The sequence below is a fragment of the Poecile atricapillus genome, chromosome W (genome assembly GCF_030490865.1).
Source record: "Poecile atricapillus isolate bPoeAtr1 chromosome W, bPoeAtr1.hap1, whole genome shotgun sequence".
Lineage (NCBI taxonomy): Eukaryota > Metazoa > Chordata > Aves > Passeriformes > Paridae > Poecile > Poecile atricapillus.
The window spans coordinates 6,330,662-6,355,943 of NC_081288.1; the positions used below are offsets into that span (position 1 = coordinate 6,330,662).

At 37.1% G+C, this 25,282-nt stretch overlaps 1 protein-coding gene across 2 annotated transcripts in view; it reads right to left on the reverse strand.

Annotated features, from left to right (window-relative positions):
• Window positions 1–25,282, reverse strand: part of LOC131591957 (USP6 N-terminal-like protein) — a 109,603-nt gene that overhangs the window by 5,242 nt on the left and 79,079 nt on the right. For both annotated transcript variants that reach the window (XM_058863098.1, XM_058863099.1), the window contains 8 exons: window positions 22,134–22,241; window positions 20,122–20,231; window positions 17,860–17,908; window positions 16,118–16,238; window positions 12,950–13,044; window positions 11,383–11,448; window positions 11,196–11,295; window positions 8,955–9,107 (listed from right to left, as the gene is read on the reverse strand). In XM_058863098.1, coding sequence (XP_058719081.1) covers window positions 8,955–9,107; window positions 11,196–11,295; window positions 11,383–11,448; window positions 12,950–13,044; window positions 16,118–16,238; window positions 17,860–17,908; window positions 20,122–20,231; window positions 22,134–22,241 — 802 coding nt within the window. The remainder of the gene's footprint in view (window positions 1–8,954; window positions 9,108–11,195; window positions 11,296–11,382; window positions 11,449–12,949; window positions 13,045–16,117; window positions 16,239–17,859; window positions 17,909–20,121; window positions 20,232–22,133; window positions 22,242–25,282) is intronic.

Consider the following 25,282-nt stretch of genomic DNA (forward strand, 5'->3'; position numbering starts at 1 on the left):
AATTAAACTAGTGCTTTCTTCATTTTTCTTCATAAGGGCCAAACGTCATATAGAAACATACCCTTTGCTTCAGAAATAACTTCAGAAACCTCACTTCATATATAGCACACACGGTGGGGCCAAGCCTCAGTAAGAGGCTACAGTGAGCGGCTGCTGGAATTACAAGTCTGATGTTTGGTCTCTTTCCATATGGGTCCCCACTATTCCCAAATAAAATCTGGAACAGGGCTCTAAAACCTGCACCCCCAGCAAGGGAGTGTTCCACCACTGGAAGAACAGAGGAGGAGAAAAAGGAAGGAGTTGCACAGATGCTGTAGAAGAGGTGATTTAACAGCTCTGCAATACAGCCTCTCCAAAATTGTCCTTTAGTGTTTATGAATAGGGAGTTCACTTTCTGAACTTGCTTTGTTTGGCAAGAGGCATTTATTTGTGTCACTTAATTCCATCTGCATCCTCCAATACACCATTAGGCAAAGCTGAAGATCTTGCCTCCTAAATAAAAGTGAATTTTGCACATAATAAGTATTCCTGATACTTAAACCATAGATTACAGTGCTTTCAGTCTTACTAATCTTGAATGTGAAAATAGCATGAAGTCTGCATTAAGAAACATTACTTTGGTACCTGCAAAATACATACCAAAAACCTGCCATCTAAACCATACAGAACGAATCTTTATGGGCTGCTAATCCACTTATAGCCTCCAGGAGATCCAAAGCAGTTATGGAATAGCACAAGAAAATGGCTCTGCAACATCGCTAAATTATTAAATTTCTATCTTTATATGGAAGACATGTTTTAGAAAAAGCGTTTACTTTCTTCCACATTTGAAGTTAAAATGTTCTAGTCATATATATAAAAACCTGAAAGACCAGTTCCTCTGGTAGCTGCAATGCTTCCTTCATTTGCCCAGGGTCACCAAAAACATGAACTGATTTATTTTCTCCCAGCTTTTACTCTAAGAAATGCCTACAGAGCAATAGGAGATCCTTTAAATATACCTGGTTGCACAATAAAGGTGGGGTTTGTCTGAGTTTTTGGTTTTTAATTTCACACACTTAAGGTTTCCTAATTACCATGAAGCTCTAATAAACCCAAGTGAGAATACTGCAGACATTTTTATTGAATTCTATCGAGGCTGCCTTGTGTCACCTTTCTTTCTCATTTCAGGGTAAAGGAACACCCTACAACCAGGCATATGTGGGCTGCATGGTCTGGATGATCTATCCCATAACACAAGCCACAGCTGTAAAATGACTATCAGAGAAATCTTGCCATGTCTGTAGTGAAATTGTTAGAACTCAACATTAATTCACATCCTGAGTAACAAGGAAAGTGTTGCAAGACAATAGTTCATTTAGAAGAAAACCTCTGCATTTTAACAGCATGATACCGTGTTTATAGGCTGGTAACACCAGAGCTTAATGCTGTCAGGGAAAACAAAATACAGAACAATGAGAACATATTATAAAGGCTCAGTGGGGAAAAGAAGAAATAGAGGCTAAACCTCAGCCACAGGACTTCCACAAAATTTGGTTTAATTTGACCAATTTGGACACAAAGAAGTGGCACTGGTTGCTCAGTCACCCACGTCTGCTTGTGGAACTAAGCAAGGCCACATTGCTGGAGGTACCAACTCAGTAATCAAGGCTACCAGAACAGGCCTTGTTCTGGTTCAAAGGTGCTCCAGCACTGATCACCTCCAGCCATAAAAAGTACAGGGAGGAAAGGAGTTGTGTAAGGATCTATGATGTTGCAGCAAAAAGACACCTTGCAAACTGATCACATTCTGAAGGAAATTTTTTTGAAACTGCAAAATAGCTACTTAATTCTAATTGAAGTGTACAGATCATATATCAATACCCATGCAAACACATGCACAGAGTTGCCACTTTCAGTGAAACAAAAACAAAACAAAACAAAAACTCCCCAAGTTCCAAAAAAGCTCACAAAATAAGTAAGTAGAGGATAACCAAATTAACACCATGCACATGACCACAATGAGACACTCTTCAAATGCACAAAGAGCATGCCAACTGTGTTTGGGAATGCTTAAAGCAGTCCACTACCATCAATAACAGCAAGAAACCCATGACACTGCATGCTAGTAAGAAAGAAAGAATAAAAGTAATAAAAGAAAAAAGCTGAGGAAAAGAAACCATAATGCCAAAGCAAACAAAAGAAACCAAGTCACAACAAACATCTCTACCTGAAGAGGTACACAAACAGCTCACCAGACAAGCATGCAAAAGCACCAATTCCTTCAAGCTCCATTTCTTTTATCTACCATTTTCCCACTCCAAATCTGCCTAAAGCCTCACACACAGCTCTCAACCATCTCCTTTAATACTTCAACTACACTCACCGCTCAAACTCCTCAGATTTGAGCATGAAAAAATTTTATTTGGATGTTTTAAAGGAAATTCAATTGAGTATCTGTTTGTGTTGTTGATCCAAGATCTGAGTTAATTCACTGTCTGGACACATCGGTCTGACTGAGAAATGGAGAAACTGCCGAATTCTACAAGTACTTTTAGGACAAGTGCTTTTCTATACAATCTGTGATGTTTACATACAAGAACTGAACGCATTTTATAACTAGAAGTTAAGACAAAGCTGTTTAGTTCATCTGTGACGGTTTTGACCTGTACAATCAAAATGTCCTTTTGCCCTCTGAAGTGATCTGGGCAATGAGATTTTTCCCAAGTTGCCAGTATTCCTGTGAGATATGGATATCTTTACTTTCATCCTTCTCTCCTTCCTTCAACAGAGTAGGTTCCTAGACAGTTTAGTTACTGGGTTTTCACAAAAACAAGCACTGTAATAGCTTGTATCAGAGTTTACAGAGCAGGAACTATAGATTTTCTATTTTTCCTTTAAAAGAAAGCTAGTGATTCAGTTGGCTTCTATGCAGTATAGCATAAAATAAGCAAACAACAAAGGAAATAGGGTGAAAAATGGGTGAGGAAGGAGAGCAATGGAAGTAGAGGGAGACAATTCAAGCAAAACAAGAACAATCAGGTGCTTGTTTGTTGTTGGCAAACATATTCCCTGACATGAAAAGGAGAAAAGCAAATATGAGCAGATCTGACTGTTCCCCAAAAGATAAGAAATACAAGCCATATTAAAGAAAGTTTGCCTCTTGACTTCTATCTGTTCAAATAAGCCTTGGCCACCACCCAGTGGAAGTCGATCTCCACTACAAGACTTTTACAGATAATTGCTTCAGGAGGCACTAACAGCCTCGTGCATTGAGTAGCAGACATATAATTGGAGTAAAGTGCTTTAAGTGCTCTCTCTGGTGAATAACAGTCTAGTCCTTAATTTCAGCACCAGAATACATGCACTTTGACTGTTCTAACACAATTTTCAAGGACGGTAATGGTCATAAAAACAACTCTTAAAATGACATCTTGAAATTTTGTGTTTATTTTCGATCGGTGACATCCCATCTTCTTCAGTTTACAAGTCCAAGAGAATTTTAAAAAAATTTGAGTGCCTGCACTAGAAGCTCCAGCTTCTGTCTGAAAGCCAACCTCTGCTCCTCCTTCCTTTATATGCCATCATTGGCAAAGGAGTTGCTAAATGAAACACTGCTGGACAACCTGAAGGGAAAACTAAAAGCACTGTTCGCCTCTCTTGCAGCTGTGTCACTTTTACAGTACTGACAGTAAGAAGAATTTATTTTATAAACATCTGCATTCAGATAAACAACAGAAATCTTAACAGATTTGGTTATTGGCCAGAAGATACAGGTGACGAGCTGCACATCTGTAAGGTGCCCTTGCAAAAAAGGAATTTCTAAAATTAACCACTATTTTACATTCCTAATTCCACACTTCTTCCAGAAAATATACTTCCTTGAAAAGTCAGTTTTAAACAGCAATACAAACAATGACCAACACAACTATCTGGATCATGTATTTAAAGATCATGCAAGTTTTCAACAGTAAAGATTTTTAAATGATGCAAAGCCAAAGTCTAAAACTGCTAAGGATATATACTAACTATATTAGTATAACTCAATGTATTATTTTAGTTCATAATATTGTGAAGTAGTTGCATCACACAAGAAACAAAGCAGAAAAAATAGTTTAGTCAATTAAAGCATGAAGTGCATTGTCTGAAAAAGCTACTTGTGTGTTCTTGAAGTACAAGAGAAAAATCCAAAATTCCTCTGAAACAAAACACAACCAAAAGAAAGACACAATCAGAAACAGGAAAGTCAAACTGATTAACATATTCCTACTGTTTTGGCTAAAGGCTCATTAACAGGAGAGAACAGACATTATTTAATAGATTACTGAGCTAGTATACATTTCTGCACTATCACTGATGACTGTGTAACATAGATCACTGAATAAAAAATACTTAAAATAAATTTATTAATATATAACTTCAAAATTAAAAACCAGATAAACATTTTTTAATTTATGGCAAATACAAGTTTCAAACTTTGCTGTTTTCCCTGAATACAGAAAAGACAGGGAAAACTAGAAGAACTGCAGTTTAAAGCCAGTTTTAGTCACAAGGATACAGGCAGCTTCCAAATTTGCCAACATTGCTTTAAAATTAAGGTACAAGACCTTTATCTTTGATTTAAGGCCTTCAGCTGCTGCAAAGTCTGTTAAACTTTCAGTCATAAAAATCTAACCCAGGACCCTCCTGCCCACCTTTTCAGGATCCTTATATTGAAACACAGGTGAGAAACTGTCCCAAGAACAGACCTGAGGGGCTTCACACCTTGAAGGTGGGCCTGTCTTGTTTACAAAACACTGGATTAATAAACTATTTTCACCAACATATTTTTAATATGGAACTTTCACTGGTAAGCACTTCAATTTATTAAAGTCAGACACTATAAAAATCTATCCATATATAAATATTGTTTATTAAGCATTGCATTATTCATGTAGTCCTACAGGAAAAAATTAGAGCAAAGCTAGAAATTCTACCCATATCTTCTGAGCATTTATAGAATTTAGCTGTTGTTTTAAATAACAGACAAGGAAAAAATCTGCATCAAGGAATTCTGGAAATCAAAGGTGTATACCAAGAAAATTCTTCTCATTATGGTCTTGAAATCACTCTTGAATTTAGGGATTGTTGAATTTACATTGGAAATACCAAATGCCTTTTCTTCTTTTCGAGGCTGTGTCAGAGAGGTGCCCTCAAGGACAGTTTCTATGTACAGCTGTCACAGCCTCCCTTCTCCAAGGTCTCAAAACCACAGGTCCCCCAGTAACAGGTGTGCTTTCCACACAGCCCCTGTCTCCAGAGCCACGGGAATAGAGGGATGCCCATCTTGGGCTGTAGGAACAGCACTACAGTTGCAAACCACCCTCTCTAAGTATGGGCTACCCTACCCTGGTCAGCACTTGACTAGAATCAGCAAAGAAAGGAAGAAACACCCATGGCCTTCTTTATTGCAAAACAACCTTGGTATTGGCAAAACCTGCTCACTGGCATCCAAAATTACCAAGATCCCCTTAACATCCATGTCTTCTGGCTGGACATTTTCAAGGCTTTATCAGCGAGAAAATGTTAAACAACTCCCTTCCTTCTCTGCTCTGAAGGGAACAAGGAGCTCCTTAATTCAGTGAGAGAAGCCATGGAGGAAGTGAGCCAGAGAAAGCTACATCAGACATAAATAGACATCCACTTTAAAGTAACACAAAAGTTATTACCTCTTTTAATATCCTACTGCAGCTTACCCTAGTAGGGCAGGAAAATCTATACAGCCTAACAAAGGATGCCAGATGGAAAATTCCACTGAGCTTAATTAGCTCACTGCTATTCCTGGATGACTGATACTGATGCAACTGCAAGATGAAGATTTTTTTTTCTTTTTCCTAACACGCATTTTTACTTTAGTTCTTAAAGGTGTAATTTTTGCTCAGTGTTAAAAAAAAAAAGGTACAAGATAGGAAGCAGTGCTTTGATTTCAGCTGAGAAAACTAAAATAAACATTATTTTCTCAGGCTACAGTGAATACTTAAATGAGAGGGCTGGTATCTTTTGTGGCTGTACCACATATAATAGTTTCATATGTTTTAGATAAAATTAGGAGAAAAACAGTAAAATTCAAGGTAGTAAAGAAAGTAGAACCAGACAGACATTTGCATGGGGATTCCATGGCCAGGTCTGGGCAGCCTGTGGGAGGGACCGCATGCTGGAGAAAGGGAAGACTGCAAGGAGTCCCCATCTCGGGAGAAAAGCAGCAGCAGAAAAAATGCATGATGAACTGACCACAACCCTAATTCCCTGCCCCTCTGTGCTGCTGGGAAGGAGGAGGCAGAAAAAAAATGGGAGTGAACTCACAAAGAAGGGAAGAGTGGGGGAAAGGTTTTTATTAAGATTTTATTTCTCACTATCCTACTCTGATTTAATTCATAATAAATTCAGCTAATTTCCTCAAGTCAAGTCTGTTCTGCCCATGATGGCAATTGCTGAGTGACCTCTCCCAGTCCTTATCTTTATCCAGAAGTCCTGTTTTGTTTTCTCTCCCCTGCCCAGCTGAGGAGGGCACCTAGCATCCTGTCAGGATCAACGTGCCACAACACATGAGCAAAGCTGAGTACCTAGAGAATGTTCAGAACCTGAAAAAGAATACTGCTTGAAGACAGTGATTAATAAAGCCATAATTAAGAGAGGGCAGAAAATTTTAAAAAACAAACCCAAAGGCTTATGAAATTCATACAAAGAACAAATGAGGCAGCCTCACTCAAGTAGAGATAAGAGGAGACAAATCAGCTAGATTCCCAAGAATTAGGATGAAGGCATTTTATTTTTAGTCTGTGAAAGGTTAAATAATGTTCCCTTCTACTCCTAGCAAAAACATACCACACAGAAAGGTTTGCCCAGGTTAATGTGAAATCAAAAAGGAATAAGCTCAGTTCTCAAAATACACTTCACTTTGGCTTTGCTCTTCCTGTTTTAAAATTAAACCTTCTCATTCATGTTAGAGGGAAAAAACCCAACACATAAAAGACATTTTGTTACTGATTTTTCTATAGCCACCAAAATTAAGAATCAATGTCGCCCAAAACATTTAACATCCTGTTGGCTAACTGTATCAGAAGTTCCACCTAAGTGTGAAACCAAACAACTGCATCCCTAAGTCTCACATTTTCTGTCACAAGGGGGACAACTCTTATGTCACCTAAATCCTCCCTGAATTTTCTATGATGATCCAGAGTATTCTCAAACAAATTTTCACCTGAAGGCATTTTATGTTCTACCAAACAAAAGGCCTTAAAAAAAAAAAGTTAGGAACAGACTTTCTGCCTTCTGCATCAAGAAAATTTCCAGTGAACTCCATATTTTCCACAGAAAATCTCAATATGACTTACATGCATGTGATTTTCTAGGCTGGAAGATAAACTATCAAGTAGCAAACTACAAAAATCTTTCACAATTCTTCCTCTACCACAGTTTCAAGTGGAACTTTTCACTGATGAAATTTACCACATCCATAAAAAATCCATGCATCTACAAACAACTGAAGTTGTTGGGATAACCCCCATGCTGTTCAAACATAACCATGGAAAACTCTGTATTTAGGACTGAAAGACAGGACTCCTATGATCTATCTTCTTGTAACATGGGGGTGTGGAACTGATGCTGAAGAACACAGCTGCTCATATTTGTCACCACCTGCACAAGACACCTGAGACAGCACCTGGCTGAAGTGGAGGGACAAAAAGCAACTTCTTCCGAAGAGAAAGTCAAGACTGAAACTCAGCTTGGGGAAAAAGGGTGGGGAGATGGTAGAATGGGAATGCTGTGGTGAGAAAGGGGAAGCAACAGATGAAAAGGCGAGGGCAGAAAGTAGACTTAGACCTATTGTGGGTGGAAGGAATTCTGCTGGACAGATTCTACAGAAATTCGAGAACAGAGCAAAACACAGGAAGAGGGAGCAAGAGAAATGGGAACTCTGAGAAGAATCAAAATAAGAAACAAATATACAGAAAGTGTTTGTACTCCATAGGAACAGATTTGAAGAACCAAGTAAAACAGGTAAAACGTGTGATGAGGAGTTCTGACAGTCCAATATTGCATGCCATAAATAACATCAACAGAAATAGAAAAACTAAGTTCATTAATGAAAGAACAAATGATCCCAACAATGATACACAGGCAACCTTTATTCTGACACTTCTTAACTTCTGAAAGCATAATAAAGTTAATAAAACTTAAACTTAATAAAGTTACTTCAAGGTAAATTCTGCCACGTTTGTAATTTTTTACAAAACCTTTTCTCACATACTTTCTACAATTAGCAAGGATAAAGTAAAAGGATTCTGAGTAATCACAAGAAAAATTTCTACTTAAAGACTATGGAGATAGGCATAGAAAAGAGAACAGAATCTTAAGAGAAAGAAGAGATGCCATACATTTTATAAATAAGGCCACATAAAACAAATATCTCTTATCTGCAACCAAAAAGCACAAAGGCTAAAAATAAATAATGACAACTATTCCATTAAATACCCAGCAGGTCTATCACTTGCAAAAACTTAAAAATCTAGATTTGTCAAACAGAAGAAGCGATTTGACCTGAAATTTGGTCCACATCTAATCAAGCTACAAAACAGTCTGGATTCTCAGACAATGTAGTGTTTCAAGCACTTTGAAACCTTGATATTTGACCCTCTATCTGAAAGGCTTTATAAATTCAAGTTAATAAAATCACCAGAACAGGGTATTTTTCATAGTGCTTTGCCATTACCTTAAAAACAGTAAACAAAACACCAGAAGAAGAAGAAATTCATGAAAGGAAAAGTTGTGATTTTACACTGCACAATATTTTTGGGTAAAAACTCCTCAAATCTATGCAGTGATGAAGAGGAAAATATTTGCACAGTTTTCAACAGCATTAATTAACATTTTAAAAATTACCAATGTGTGAATAACTCCAAATATCTAACTCTGCATATGTGCAAGTTTCTTACCAGCTACTGGTAAATCCAGCTTTGCTCGTTTCAATTCTGATATAGAATTTTGGAGCTGCTCTATTACAAAGTCATCTTCATAGAAGAAATCCTTGGCTAAAGACTCCTGCAGAAATTCTACAAGCTCTTCCATTTGTAATTTCATCAGATGCTCTATAGAAGGAGAAAATATTGCATTATACATTAACATATCTTGATAATTAACACTCAAAAATGTACTTTAGTCATGAGGTGTTTTTGTTTTCTAAGCAGAATGGAAAAAACTTGTTAATTAGGCAGATAACAGATTTCTACAACCTGAGATCTAAAAACACATTAAAAAAATTCATTTGCAAGTCACCATGGAAATCCTTTCTATACATTCCTCTTTACTTAGGACAGTGGTTTCCAAAAAGGGGAATCTTCAGAAAACTAATTACAAGTCACCCTCCTTCAGCCTTCTCATGTCCAACATGAGGACTTTATTTGTTAGCCTGCATTCTCAACTTACAACCACTGCTGTGGATCTGTACAACATCCATCACCTCTCTTATTAGAAGCTCTGAAAAGCAGAGAAACATTTTAAAAATTGCTATTTACAGTACCCTCATTCAGAACTGTTACTTCAGGCTCTCTGAAAATTCAGATCATATTCTGAAAGTCATTTTACAATTATCAGATTATTTTTCTTTCCCTTTTTACACAGCAGTACGGCCATGTGGACTGCAAGGTTGCAACTGCATACCTATGTCTCTTTTTTCATCATTTGTATATCATCAAAAGTTTCAGCTATATAATTTCAATATGGGAACCATGAAAAAATGTTTTGGTGCTGTAATAAAAATGCTCTTGGCACATATTCCACCATGACACTGACTAAACAGATATACCACCCATGTTTTAGAGGGTAGACAAGAAATTGGAAAACAAATCAGAATCTGTCTTCTGCCAGCTTCTCTGCCAGCCCTCCCATCTCCTCTCTTGCCATGAGGTTCTCTCGGTGTTTGATTGTGGAGGAAGTTGCCGTGACCTTGCTAAGCAAGCAAATCCACAATCAAGACTTTTTCCTCAGGTCTTCCCATTAAAAGAGTGGTGAAAAAAAAAATCAAGTAGATATCTATTTGCAAATAAAGAAAAACCAAACTACTAAGCCTAATGATTTGCCTCTAAATGTTTATCTTTCTCAAGTGCAATAATGTAGAAGGTATCCTTTTCCATTTTTCCAAGTTTTTTATGAACAAACTAATGAAAACATCCCAGTGAGACAGTGAGGTAGCATCACCACAGTTCAAGAAGGATAAACTAGCAAATTACAACACTGATTCTGATGGGCTCCACACAGACCTCAACATTTACATGGAGTCAAATTACTTCACTCAGAAAGCCAAAGTCCCACAGTAGGAGCATCTCAAAGTCGAGCTACAAGGCATCTTTCTTAGAAATGCTCAAACCTATTTAGAAGCCAATGTCCACCCTCAAAAGCTTTTTGGGTCCTTTGGAACTTAGGATGCCAAGTAGTTTTGGGGAATCAAGCATAGATGCTTTAGACAGTTCTGTTCAAAATCTCAAATTTTACTTCCCCCAAAGTCAAGAGATGGAGGTCACAGAGGCAGACTACAGAAATTCTGGATTTTAATTACATTCTTGGACAAACAATGGCATAAAGTGACACAGACTGGTGATGCCTCGTTGCTGAGGTATCTGCTGGTAGATTTTCAGTATTTTCTAGCACAGTCTTGATTCTTTGTGTGCTTTTTTGATCAATTTAAATTCTGTGGGGCTAAGAAGCCATTTCCAGACCATGAAACTACCACGCTTTCCCCCGTTTTTTAGTCAGTAATATAACTGACTTCAGGTCCAAATAACTTTCTCACTCTAAGAAATATTTCTGTTTGACAACCACACTGCACTGGGCCCGGCTGAGACAGAGTTAACTTTCCTCACAGCTGCTCCCACAGTGCTGTGCTCTTGTGTCTAGAAAGGTCCATCTTGTTTTCTCCTTCCCCCAATCCTGCTGAGGAGGGGAGGGATAGAGCAGCTTGGTGGGCACCAGAATCCAGCCAAGATCAACCCATAACACACACATTAATAAAGCAAAGATTTTTAACTTTTTGTGCATAAGGAATGAAAAATATCTGTCAAAAGCAGCATAAGGCACATGGGAAAGTAAGATTTTTCACATATTAAGGTCAGACTGCATAAAATGAGAAAAAAACTAGCTGAACCTCTGCTTAGGCTTCAAATGTTTGACAGATTTCTTACTTCTGTGCAGTTTCAGAATTGTGTAAGACATAGCAGTGAGAATCCGCTCTCCTTCAAGTATGTAGATATCCCATATCCTGAGGCTTAATGTAAAGGGAGTCTGCAATGACAGAATCAGGCAATGCTGTGAAAACAGTCTGCCCCAGGTCACAATTAACAACAGCAACAGAAAGAAAAACATACTCACACGATCAAGAAAACACTGAAAAAACCACTTGGTTGTGTAGAAGCTGGTGGGCATATCCTGGGAGTCCTGCAAACAACACAGAAGTTGAAAAATATTTTCAAAAATCCAAGTAATTCTTTGCACTGTCCATGAAAAAGCAATTTCCCTTTGAGGCTAATATACCCAATGGTCACTTAATATATTACAAATAATTAATTTAACTACATAAGACGCTGTTACTTCAATCCAACAGATGCGATTTCTGGTTTTTATAGCTTTTCTTCACCACTTTCACCACCTGAAGAACATGCACTTGGAGGTGCTGAAATATTAATACATCCTAGACTTTTATCATGTTCTTGAGACAGAGGTAGCAGAGGGTAAAATCCTCACTCAAGAAAATAAACCAATACTTTGAAGCAACCCAAGTTCAGGCACTGGATCCATTAAGTCTTCATTTCTCTGTAGCAAGGCTGACAATTCATGCCCAAGGCTGAAAGGACTTCCTTACAAAAATACATATCCACCAGAAATGATGGGGAAACAACCAAATTCTTTGACCACTGGGCCTCAAATAGGATGTAGGCTGATGAGGAGGGCCTAATTTCCCCTAGAGCACAGATAATCCATGAAGTATGACACCCATTCAAAGATAAAATTCAAAGCTTCTCTGCAGCTTCATGGAGCTTCAAAATCCTTTGCACAGTTAGAGGGAATGCTGAAATAAAAGCTGAAAAGTTCAGAAATCCTGAATTTTAACTGTGGGATAACATCATATTCTATGCTTGCCAGATTCAGTTTTTCAAAAAATTATGGATCAAATTTGAGAACTTAGTTTTACAAACACTGAATAAGCAATGGGTCAAATCCCTGTGGTTTATCTGCAGGCTTTACTTTTGTCTTTCAGGAGTCAACACTGGCTCCTAAGTGGTGACACTTAGGAAGAGATGAGGAAAAAAGATGTTGCTGCAAGTGAGCATCTCTTACACTACCTTTTAAGAACTGGAGATGGATTCTGGCAATATCAATGTATTGTAAATGGAAATTCATGATGCCTACTGGAAGGGCATTTTTCTCCCATTAGAAAAATAATTTACATCTTAGAGTAAATATAGGCAAAATTAAAAAAAAAGGCATATTATTTTTTATTTAAAAGCAATAGAAGAGAAAACTCTACATGTAGCTTCCTGAAAATGGAAGTATTTTAAAACAACCATTAACTGCTGACTTTTTTAAACAGAGATTAAAACTGGGTGGTCCTAAAATCACCTTTGTCCAGAGATTAATCACAAGCTAAACATACAAAAAAACTCTGATAACATTTTCTAGCATCAGTTTGCTTATTGTCCTTAAGCTCAGAGGTCCAAAGTGAAACGAACACCCAAATTAATCACTTTTAGGATCCAATTTTATCATAACTTTGTCAAGATGCACCATAACTTTAATGAAAACAACAGCACTTCTGCCTCTGAAAACTTTGCAATATTTCCTGAGGTTTGATTATTCTTGATGTAGTGGGTTCACCTGAACTGAAACAAGGTAGAAAGCTGTAAATTAGCATTGCTTTTATAGGGAGATAAATACTTACCAAATGCTGCTTAAGTTTGGACAAAAATTTCTTCAGTACTTTGTCATGATGTTCCTGAAACCTCATCAGTTTTGGAAAACCAGGAATAAAAAAACCTAAGAAGAGAAGTTGACCATTTAGCGGGTGTTTGTACTATAAAATGACATTAAAAAAGCCATTAAGGCTCCAAGAACATTATCCTTCTGTATGACCACTGGATGAGAACAGGTATTCATAACAATATTTTGATGTCTCCATGCAGATATGCACATATTCCTGCCTAAATAGCTACAATCAATACATTCCCTTAGTGACTTATTATTAGATTCATTATTAGCTCAGAATGACAAATGACAGTAGATCCATCAGTCCTATATTAGTCAAACCAATACAGTTTGACTAATGTGGACTACAAATGTGGAAACCACATTTATAAATATTCTTTAAAAGAAAACCAAAACGAAGAATTACAACCTTCACCCACTAAAATTGAAATTATAGCCCAGAAAATTCATGATGGAAGGTCAAACATCATAGGTATCTACTAGAACTGTCTGCATTGAAGAAAATACCATAAAAAATACGAGGGATACTCTAGCAAGACAAATATCATGACTGTATCAGGACTGTGAGCTCCCATAACTGCAAGAAAGGGCATAAAAACCCCATCTAATTGTTTTAGTGATTACAAATGGAAAAGGAAAAAAGGAAAACTCTAAGAATCCCTTCCAACTGAGGTACCAGCAGAGCTAAAGTTATGAAGTAACTCCAATACAGTTATTAGTTATATAGAATATAAATACAGTTATATAGAAATATAACTATTTCTAGTTACCAATTGTGCAATTCAGTGCACAGTCACTGAGACACAAGATTTACTTCCTCAGATTCACACAGGTTTAGTATTTCACAGACACAAATGCAAATTCTACAATACTTAAATGTCAGGTTGCATATTAGGAAATTGCAATAACACAGGCAAGACATTTTGGGTTTTTTCTTACTGTAAACAGTGACTACATCAAAGCTAATTAGCCATCAACAATAACAATAAAGGCTCTTTTTCCATGGAAGGTTGCTCTTTCACATTTACATACACCAACTCATTATCTTGAATTTTTAAGACTATAGAAAGATCAATGGAAAGGGCTTCCAAAAAAGCAGATAATTTTCAGGGTCAGATGTCTGTATTTTATCATTTAGAGACTTCACATCATCCAAACAATATGAAATACCAGAGAGGCCAAATTGATCTCTTGAATTCAAGTAGTTTTATACTAGAAATTAGTCTGGCTAATGGGCTGCACCCAAAAATTATTCCAGGTTGCCATATCATAGGCAAAAGTGAAAAACACATGAAAAACCTTGTCCGTGGGAAGGAGTTTTTAACCATCCTAATCTTGCCAATATGATTCCAATTGAATTGCTTAGCCCACCCCCATGATTTCCATAAGGAGATGCCCATTTCAGAGAACTATCTGATGGTCAGTGGTATCAAGTGCAACTATAAATGTTTTTCTTTGTGGATACTGGCAATTTGGAATTGAAATTATTTAAGCTTTAAGGAGTTGACAAACAGTGCTTTAAGCTACTTTGCCCAAAGAAGAACATAGAAAGTGCAAACTGTAAGATGACATCAGTTAAGTCAGTTTTAAAGTTTCCTTTCCAGAATCTACAGTGATATTTACAGTTGCACAGTGACATTTAAAACGGATACGTCCAAGGAATCACAGGAAATCCAGGCTGGACAGGACTTCTGGAGATTATTAGGTCCAACCTACTGAAAGCAGAACCTTAGACTAGTTGGCAACATTTAATAAATGATAAATTGGGAACATATGAGATATAATTAAAGTTTTATCAACATATCTATAAATGCAAACTTGCCTAACAGCCAAGAATGTTTCAGTGTGTATAATAAAGCTGTAGCACAGTGGTTCACATGCCCTGTGGAGAAGCTCATCAAGCCCTGGGCTACTCAAAGCTCCCTCCTTCTCTCCCACATCACTTGACAGGTGTATGACAGGAATAAAGGAGGGTGGTCTGAAACATCTCAAGCAATGCACCTGCCTGTGTTTATCCTCTTGTTTATCATGCACATAATCTGGTAAATAAGGAGCTGATTTAGACTTAATTCCTCCAAAATATCTAAAATTTTCTGTGAGATTTGAGGAGTTCAATATTCTACATGGCTGCAGTTGCACAGGTTTGGATTATTATGAGATCTATAGATTTTTTTGTAAGATGCTTTTGGTCTGTGTTATCACTGTGTAAAGCTCCAAGAAAATCTTTTGACATTTGATTTCATTCAAAATTTCATTTATGACATTAACATCAGATCACACTTTTTTCCTCCCTCTGAGTTGATAGCTTTGCAAAAGTGTAAACAGCAAAATAACAAACTATCCCCTTTGTTTTAGGGCTGGGGAACATCCAGGAACAATGAAAAGCATGGGAAGGAAGGTATCACAGAATAAAAAGTTCTTCAGCAGGGAAAAGCAGGTAGAGCTTGTTGGAAATTTGCTAAAAAAGCCCAAGTTCTGGATGACATTTACTTTTGCAGGCTTCCAAGAACCACAGCTTTTTTGAATCACCAGAACTGTAACATCACAAAGGTTTTGGAATTCCCAGACTTGTTCCATACCAATAGAAATGGAATAGGCATAGATCATACTAAATCAGGCATGGAAAGACAGAACTACCAATAACGTAAGAGCAACAATAACTTGAGAGCAGGAAATGTTGTGTGAGGTAGAGATAAAACTGAGAAGCCTGAAGTTCCTGCCTAGACACAAGTCCATTTTTTACTGTAGATTCCTGTCCTGCCAAATGATAGCACAGCTGCAATATTATTTAACACATTCTGTATTAGGTTTCCACTACTATTTTATTACTATATGGATGTCTACATAACCAGTTTTCAATTGGTTACATTCCCTGAGAGAGTAAGAGAAGAGGAAACCATCCGATTCTCATTAAGAACTATTTGAAAGACATCACATATAAAAACCATTACTCTCTCTTATGGATGAGAGCTCCAGTAACATCCAATACCTCCCCCAAGAATAAAGCTCCCATTATGTTTTATTTTTGACCAATCAGAACAGGATAGTTTCATTTTCAAATAATTTACAGCTTAAATAGGACAGGTTGAATGAAACATAAATAAACCGACATGAAACTCCATACCATGCATAGCGTGCTTTGGACCAGAGAGAAGTTTCACCAAGGCCCAGAAGGCATCTTCTTCATTCATGAACATCAGGAGCAAAGCTGTGATCTGGCTCATTCCCTGACAGTATCCAACTTCCTGAAAATCATACAGTGGAAATATTAAAATGCTGGAAACGAAAGCCTCCTGGCCATGAGCTTTTAGCTTTTCCTTGAGTTAATGTAGGAAAGATGATGCCTGTTCTGATGGCAAAGCTGCCCACCAAACACATTTCATATTTAAACATTAAAAATATTGATAGAAAGGATGATGCACAACCTTCCAACTGAAAAATAACCTGACGTACTGATTGCTCATTAGAACTCACTACTGATGAACAAAATCCTTGGTCACTACTAATATCTTCAAGTTACTGTATCATCTTTTTGTCCAATGGATTTTGTTGTAATTTGGGAGGGTTTTATGGAGGGTGAGAATACCTGACTTTGTTCTTGTTTACAGTCAGGGCACTATCTGATAACACAGGATTTTTCAAGACTGCCTTGTAATTATAAACCTGCTGAAGTTCAGCAGCTCAATAGCAAGAAACTGTAATAAACCCAATGAAAAAATTTATTGTTCCGAAATTGAACTTGAGTACTTCCTCTGCTATTAATTTTGAATTTTACAGCAGGAACCAGCCGTCACTATTATTCAGCTGCAAAGATAACCTCATCAATAAAGTATCTGTAGGGACAATTACTTAATTGTTGAGAAAGCTTTTTCAGGTTTACAAGTTCTTAGCACAACTTCATTCTAGAGATAAAACCAAAGCATAAGAACAGCTACACATTAAGAGGAAAAATACAACAACAGAAGTGCAAAATAAAAACTTCACTAGAATATTCTCATCATTACACTTTGATGATTGATTTTAAACATAATTATTCATGCAACTTGAAAATACCAGTCCAGTGTTTTATACTTAGTATAAAAGGTCAGACAGAAAGGTTACATTTCCTAGAAATTATTTTGAAAAAATCCAAACAAATCAGTATTTAATTCAAGTAACTGCTTTAATTTCTCTTTCCTCTTCTCAAGTTAACATATTTTATATTGACTTAAAGGCAGTTGCTGATGGATATAAAATGGAAGATGTAGAGAAATGCTCAAAATGAGCCCAAGGAATGAGGGGACAGTGCATTAAAACACAGTTAAATGTGGACATCAAGGCATTTATTTTTCTTCTATTTTTAGCATCCAGCCAAAAGACATTACAAAATACATAAGCTTCTAACCCTTATGATACAGTCTGGAAACCTCACTCTAACAAATCCCTATTCAGGACTGCAGCCAAGACCAAAGGCTTATGTAAAGAAGGTGCAACCTTTTAAACTAATTTGAAATTTTTAGAACCCTTCAGGTTATTAAATACACCTGTGAACTCCAGCATACATCTTTCTGCAGTATTTTCCTCCCCGTAATTCAAATGAAAGGGAGGCAAATAATATAATGGGGGGAATATCAATCACATAACACTCCAGCACAATGCAAATTCATTATTCTTAGTACAAACCATAAGCATAGTTCAGTCTGTCCAATAAAACTCATAATTCAGATGCTTTAACTTCAGCTCAAAATTTGTCAACAAATAATTTATTTCTATGTACTTCCAAAGTATGAAATGTTTGTTGGTTTTCTTAGGGAGAAAATGATGCACATTATTATCTTACAGCAGGCTTTGAGAAACCAGATTTAAGTGTGAAGGAACACAGCTTACCGTATTATATATGGAATATGCAGCTAAAATATGGAACAAAGATTGTTGCCTGGAGAAATAAGAGTAGAAAATGAAAAAAAAATTATTATCTTTCAAAAAACAGAAAAACATAGTAGTAGTGAACTGGATTTTGGAAACATGCTTTCGCAATCTAACTTGTATAAAGAACAGGCTAAACCACACTTGACAACAATAAGTGCTTCTGATTTCAAGCTTATTTCATAATTAGCACCTTTATGATGTTTTACATGTTGAAATGTTTCCAAAAATATCAATATACTTTAGAAGAGAGTGGTGGCACATCATCATTTTTACAGACACGTAAAGTGAAACATTGCATGGGTGACATTTCAAACACAGATTTATTCTGAATGCCAAAATTTAAACTCCCCAAACCTGATTTCTGTGCTTACAGAACACTAACAGCTGTTACTGATGCCAAACAGAGATGTAGAAGTGAAGATGTGAAATACACAAAGCAGCCACAAAGGTGTCTTAATCTTGGCACCGAAATTAAAGTCTGCTCTAGTGACTGCTACTGTCAAACTGAAGAAAAACAGTATTAACTCTGGCTCAGCCCTCTGTTGATCTCTGGGTACCTCAGAGCTAGAATCAGAATTACACAGAGCTTTGTAGAGGTCCCTTGCTTTCTGTAAAACAGTCTAACTTGTGAAGGTAGCCAGACAAAAAACCCCAAACACCAAACCAGCCAGCACAATTCTGCTCTTTCCATGTTATATATGAAAGTAATAATGGAGAGCTCTCATAATCAACTTTTAAAATCACAGCTATTTTTTGTCACCTGTTCAGGAGAGAATCTGAATATCTGAATGTCTACTTTCATCCTCAAGTAAAACTGCTAAAATTTAACAGCAAAGTTTTGCATATTATCCTTTTTCTGTACAGTGAAATTTTCTCCCTGTTACTAATCAATGAATGGAATAAGATACTAGCAGGCTAAAAAAAAAAAAAAAAAAAAAAAGAAAGCGTAAGCCTGAAGGTGCTTATATTCTTTTGGGAAGAGGATTTATACTTGGAGAATTTTATCAAAACATCTGCATTGTGGCATTCTGGTTTACCCTCTTGCAGAACATTCTTCAGTAACTAAAGTGTAACAAGGCACTAATCATTAAGATGAAGCCTCGTTTTGCAATGACAAACTAACAGGTCCCCAAACTACACAGGAACCTCCTGTACCCTCAACTGACCCTATGAAAGTGAGGCTAGGAGCTCAACCCCAGTCACAGTTCCATACACAGAATACCAGTGATTTCAGTATTATTTGCACTAGATGCAAATAATAACACTGAAGACCTGTAAAAGAATGAACCTTCAAAGACATACAGTCTACTTAAAAGTCAAACAAGCAATTGACTTACCCAGGGGACTTTATTTCATTGCTATGTGAAACGATTTCTAAATTTTTCATCGAGGCATTGCTGGAAATGCATAATATATGTACAGTAATTCCAAGATCTATTCCAAGTGTGAAATTGCTTTAGGCAGCCAAAGGCTTTCGTGTGGACTCTGAGGGCATGGCTACAACAGCCACAGGGACTGGAGCTGGCTCCGCTTGTGTTAACCCCAAACTGATGAGGCAACGAGCTTCTGCTGACATGTGAAATGTGTGCACGGAACGAAGAGAGGCCCGAGCAGCACAGGCACTGCCAGCCCTGCACAAATGGATCTGAACTGAGCTGGCTGCATGGAGCCATCTCAGCCTGGGAATCTCTGCTCTGTGCTCCCTCCTTACAGCCAGCGGAGAAATTCCCCTGATTTAGGATTTTTTTTCAAAATATCTAGAATAATAATGTAAAAAAATGTTTCTTTTATTATCACATTAAAGACCACAGCTCTGAGTACCACTTTTTGAGAAGAGCTGACTAACATAAAATCTGCCTTGGCAAGAAAAGGAGATTAAGAACTGAACTCATACGGAGACAGAAGGGAAAAATACCCTCTTCGTCTCAGTAGGGTGCTGATGCTGCAAACGAGCAACAATACTGATGTTCGTAGCCCCACTTTTTCCACTGTTAAGCATTTTTAAAGATGACAGCTGCCAAATATTCCTCATCTTGTGGCAGCAGAAAACAACGAAAGAAAACATTTTTAAGAAATCCAAAAGCATTATGGCCTACAGTTGCAAATAATCAAATGCTCACATACAAAAATACTGCTTTATTTGGTACTGAATTAGATACTGGGAGAAAAATAATACAAAATCAAAGGAAGGCATCTCTGGGAAGATCAAAGTTTACTTACTTTACACCATATCTGTCCCTAAACATGATGTGGTCTCTGTACGTCCGGTTCACATCCAGGTCAATTTGCCGAATATCTGGCGAAGACCCTCGTGCTTGACATTTCAATTTCTGGGAGTACAGTAAAGAACAGAAGCTTATAACTGTGAACTAAAAAAACACAAACCTGCTTGACTGTACAGCTATATTGAATTAATTGCCATCATGTCATTTAAAACAATACAGAATAGCAACTCACAAGATTAGCAGTTTTAACTTCCAAAATAAGCGCATACATGTCCAAATTCTATGAGTCAGAAACATCCACAGAGTAAAGATGTAGAAAGGCCAATCCCATAATAGACATTTTTTGGACACATCATTCACTACCCATATTTAAGTCTGTTTCAGCATTTCAAATTTCTTATTGGTATTTCTCAGGCAGGCACAGCACAAGAGAAAGACAGAAAATTAATTTTGGTACTCAGGAACAAGAACCTGAGTTGCAAGTGCTCTAGACTAGGCTTTAAGCAAATTATTTAGTGTGGTTTTCATACTTTTCTTGTCTTTTTCTCTAGCAGAAGTAATAGCTACATAGCTGCCAGTTATTATCTAAATATAGATAATGGACATTTCTCCAGCAATTTCCTCTGTCTTTCTGTTCTAATCTAATGTAGCTGTAGAAAATGTCTACTTTAGCACTTGCTTTAGTGTTTTATAATTAAATCCATTTTTGTAATTGAATACTTATGAAACCCGCACAGGTTTAGACTGACACCTTATTTTTTGCACTTAATAATTTTCTCTTGACTCTTAGTCATTTTTTCTCACATCTGTTGTTAAAGTTGGGTTTGCAAGACCCTGGATTCAATATGGTATTTTTAAAAGATTACTTCTGACTATCAGAGAATACCACAGACAATCAAAAAGCAAAACTCTACTGACTCTGGTTGCAAGAAAACAATAGTAAAGTCAAAAATAATAACAAAGGGATCAAACAGGGAATAATAGCATGCATCAACTCTGCTGAACGTGAGCAGAAGCTTTAGGTACGTGAAGAATTACTTGTAAGTGATTGAACCAACACAACACTAACCACAATGTGCACTATGTGCACCTTTCAGTACAGTTTAAACAAAACACCCAGAATGATTTGTCCCCCAGACAGACAGAAAAGCAGCAAGGGGAAAATTTCTAGTTTTAAACACCTATGACTTGATGGACTATAGGAAAAGAAGCACACCCTGAGCCCTTGCAATCATGGCAGCTTCACATGTGAGAGAACAGAAAGGTAACAAAAGTTTGAGAAACAGGAAGGACAGAAGGGTAAGAACTGGTCTTTCCCCTGCAAAGAGAACTAAAAGAAGCTATTTGACCTGCAATAAACATGTGCTAAGGTGTTAAAAGTGCAGTTTGTAAGTGACACTTGCAGTGAACAGTGTTAATATCACTTCAGGAAATAGGAAAACAGAGCAGCAAGATGAGTGTATCACAAATCAAATAATGATGGAAGAAACTCTTTCTACTTCTGTATTCTGAACTACAAACATTTCTTTGTTTTGCATTGAGCATTAGATGACATTAATAACTCCTGAAGATTATTTCACCTATTTTTAAATGCTTCTAATCTTACTCTGCATTCTTTCCCACAATTACATTATTCCGCAAAACCACTGTTTCACCTCCTCTGGATCTCCCACTGGTCTTCTTGAGGAACTTAAACAAATACTAGTCTGAAAAAGTAGCCTGTAGACTAAAGAGCAAGAAATATCAGGAAGGTAACAGACACAAAAATTTAGATGACAACAACCAACACCAATCTTCTTTCATAAGACTGCTCATCTACTCAGACTCAATCTCAGCTCAGCTTTTGAATACACAGCCTTTTTCCTAGCTAAAACAAGCCACAGAGTGCAATGTAACTTGTAATTTATTTTTTTTTAACATTTCACAACAGAAAAGGTTTAATAAAGCCTGTAGCTTTAGCACCTGGTATTTTTAAATTAATATCAAGTAGAAATTCTACAAACTCACATTATAAAAGTCTTTCATTTCTTCTTTCATCTTAGGAACATCAAGCAGCAAAGACCAGACTTGTCCTCTCAACTGCAGTGGGATTCCTTTATAAATTCTCCTATGAAACTACAAAAAAAGAAAAGAAGGTAAAAATGCAGCCCAATTTACAATTCTCTGAATAAAAAGAATAGTGATGCTATACATGTTAAAGATAAAAATGGAATTACACCAAGCACCCTAGGAAAGGGATGACCTGCAGTGGACAAAGTATTCCAGTCTGTTTTGAGGAACATGTCCAGCAATGCCATTTGGGACCTGTTGACAGAATCCAGAGGCACAGAGACAAAATAGACACACAAGCCAAACCATCCCAGGTGATGTTTTCAAGCCATGACTTTTGCATGTAGGAAGGTCTATCAAAATTTTATCACCTTTATTTTGTAATTCAGATCCCAAAAATCAGATTCTTAGCAACACTATTTCAGGATAAGCCAATAGGAACTCACTGTAATTACAGTCTATTTATAGAAATAGCAAAAAGCAAGCAGTAAAATCACAAAGCTTTAAAAATTGTCAGTAAAAACCCAAAAGCAGAACTGATTTTTGAATTCTTCTAGAACTGTGACAGTATGGTCAAATGTATGTATGCAAGGAAACAAACTGTGGGATTACAAAAAACCAGAATGTGCCATTTCTAAAGCTAACAGATCTCACATTGTAATTTCTAAACTAAAAATCAGTCTCCTACATGCATATTAAAACATTTGAAAAAAAAAAACAAAAAACAAAAGAACACAAAAAGGTGTAATAATCTTTTGAAGACAGATCTAAGACAAGGAAAATTAAAAAGACAACTCTGACACAGAAAATGAGTCTTTCTGAAGTTATGTTTTTACCATTATTTTAATGATTACACAGGGAGACAATTAGGTTTAAAAGAGAGCAAACCACACACAACTGCTCTCCAATTTTTTCTTCATATTTATCCTACAGTGGAAGTCAGACCTTAAAAATTTCAGTTGACAAAGCTACCACTTCCTTTAAACATTTTTATAAAAGTTATGTTTGCAATAAGAAATATTTTTAAAGCAATGTCCTCCTCAAAGACAGGATTGCTTTTCACGTATTTCACATCTCCAGTTTTAGAAAATTAATGAACCCCTCGTTGCAGTATATTTCCAAACCTCCTGCCATTTGGAATATATTGGCTCTTTAAAGGTGTCTTTAATGCCAGCAAGGATTTGTGTCTGGATTGCAGAATCTGTAACTCTTGCACAACTAAGGTTATGAGTTTCTTCCGTTGTTCCTTTTTCAAATGAAAAACATAAACTTGTTTAAGATACAACAGCCATCCTAGAGGCTGTCCACAAAAAAAATGTTGTGCTTCCTTAAAAAAACTTTTCTGCATTAATACTAAGAATACTACAGCAGCAACACTTGCAGTGTGAGCACAGCTGTGCCAGTGCAGTTTCTTCTGTAAAGACGAAGAACAACACAGAGCTCCAAAGCAGCCTTCTCTACAGATGGTTACCCTGAGCTCAGGTCACACAGGATTTCAGTGTGTGTCGATCCAGACAAAAGGGTACCTCTTGGTGGGACAGAAGAAAATTCCATCTTTTGAAAACCAAACTCCCCCAACTACAGCGGAGCCATCCTAGGAAGAGATTAGCCTGTCTACTGAAAAGGAGAATGAGCTAAATTTGCAGTACCTTTTCTGGATATTTGGAAGAAAACTATGAGGAAAAAAAAATGCACTAATCTATGTTCTCAGTGACAGATAGTTTTATTCCTCAGACCCACGTCCACCAACAGAATACCTTCGTAACAAACATTTTTCTCAGTTAATTACAATTTTTCAACTCATTTTCAAATGTCTCAAAGAACAAAAGGTTATTAATGAAGACAACTGGTTGAAGAATAAATTCTCAAGACTACTGCTGTTGTATAAATTAATATTTTGGGAGAAGGTCAGGTGGATATAAAAGGCCAGAAATAAGCCATTATAGTAATAGCTTCTTAGCCAAACAGAATTAAAACAATTCAAAGCATCCATCCAAAGTGTGGAATTGTTGTTCAGGGGTTCTTTGGAAAATAAAACTGAAGGAGAAGAATCTCCAGTTTCAGACAACTCCATGGCATTTACAATTTTCCCATCTTCTGTACTGCCTAGATTCAAACAGCCAAACACTAGAAAAGCCCTTAAAGCAGTAGTAAAAACTGAGACAGAGAACTGTGGAAGTGCTTTTCACAGAAAAGTTTGAAAAGTGAGTTGCAACTATAACTTTAAAAAGAACAGAAAGGACAGAGAGGTGAACAGCTTCATGAGCTCACTACAGGCATGCAAAAAAAAAATCCCAAAAAAACAAACCAAGAGGAAAGCAAACATTTTAGTAGCTAAGTTCTGATTGTTGCACCACCTGTCAGAATAAACTCTAATAACATTCACTGCTTCCTGCAAACCATTTTAGATCTGTGTTCAGCTGACTCTGCTGTTCCGTTATTCTTTTATTGAGGCAGGCAGAGAAAAAACTCTCAGTCATACCAAGTCATTACCAGATCCTGCCAAAAGACTCAGCAGAACACAAGACCAAAGACTTCCACTATCTGATAACAGCAGAGAGAAATGTCAGTCATGGCATAGGCTCCACTGCACAAAAAAGAACATTGAAACAAGTGTGAAAATTTTCATGTACGATGGAAAACTGATAGACCAAGAGGGTTGTGCTGCCATCCAGATTGATGTTAACAAGCTGAAGAAATGGGCTGACAGGAAGCTCACAGAGTTCAGCAAGGAGAGGTACGAAGCCCTGCACCTGGGAAGGAACAATCCCAGGCACCAGAACATTCTAGGGGTCACCATGCAGAAAACAGCTCAGAAGAAAAGGATCCGGGGGTCCTGGTGGACACCAAGTTGAGCAGGAGCCAGCGCAGTGCCCGTGAAGCAAAGATGACCAATGGTGTCCTGGGCTGCACCAATATATGGGAATACAAAAGTATTCCCAGCATGTTGAGGGAGGTGATCCTTTCCCTCTGCTCAGCACTGGTGACTCCAGTTCTGGGCTCCTCAACACAAAACACACACGGACACATTGCAAAGGGCTACAGAGATAAAGAGATTTGACCCTCTCTGCCATGAGGAAAGGCTGAGAGGGCTAGGACTGCTCAGC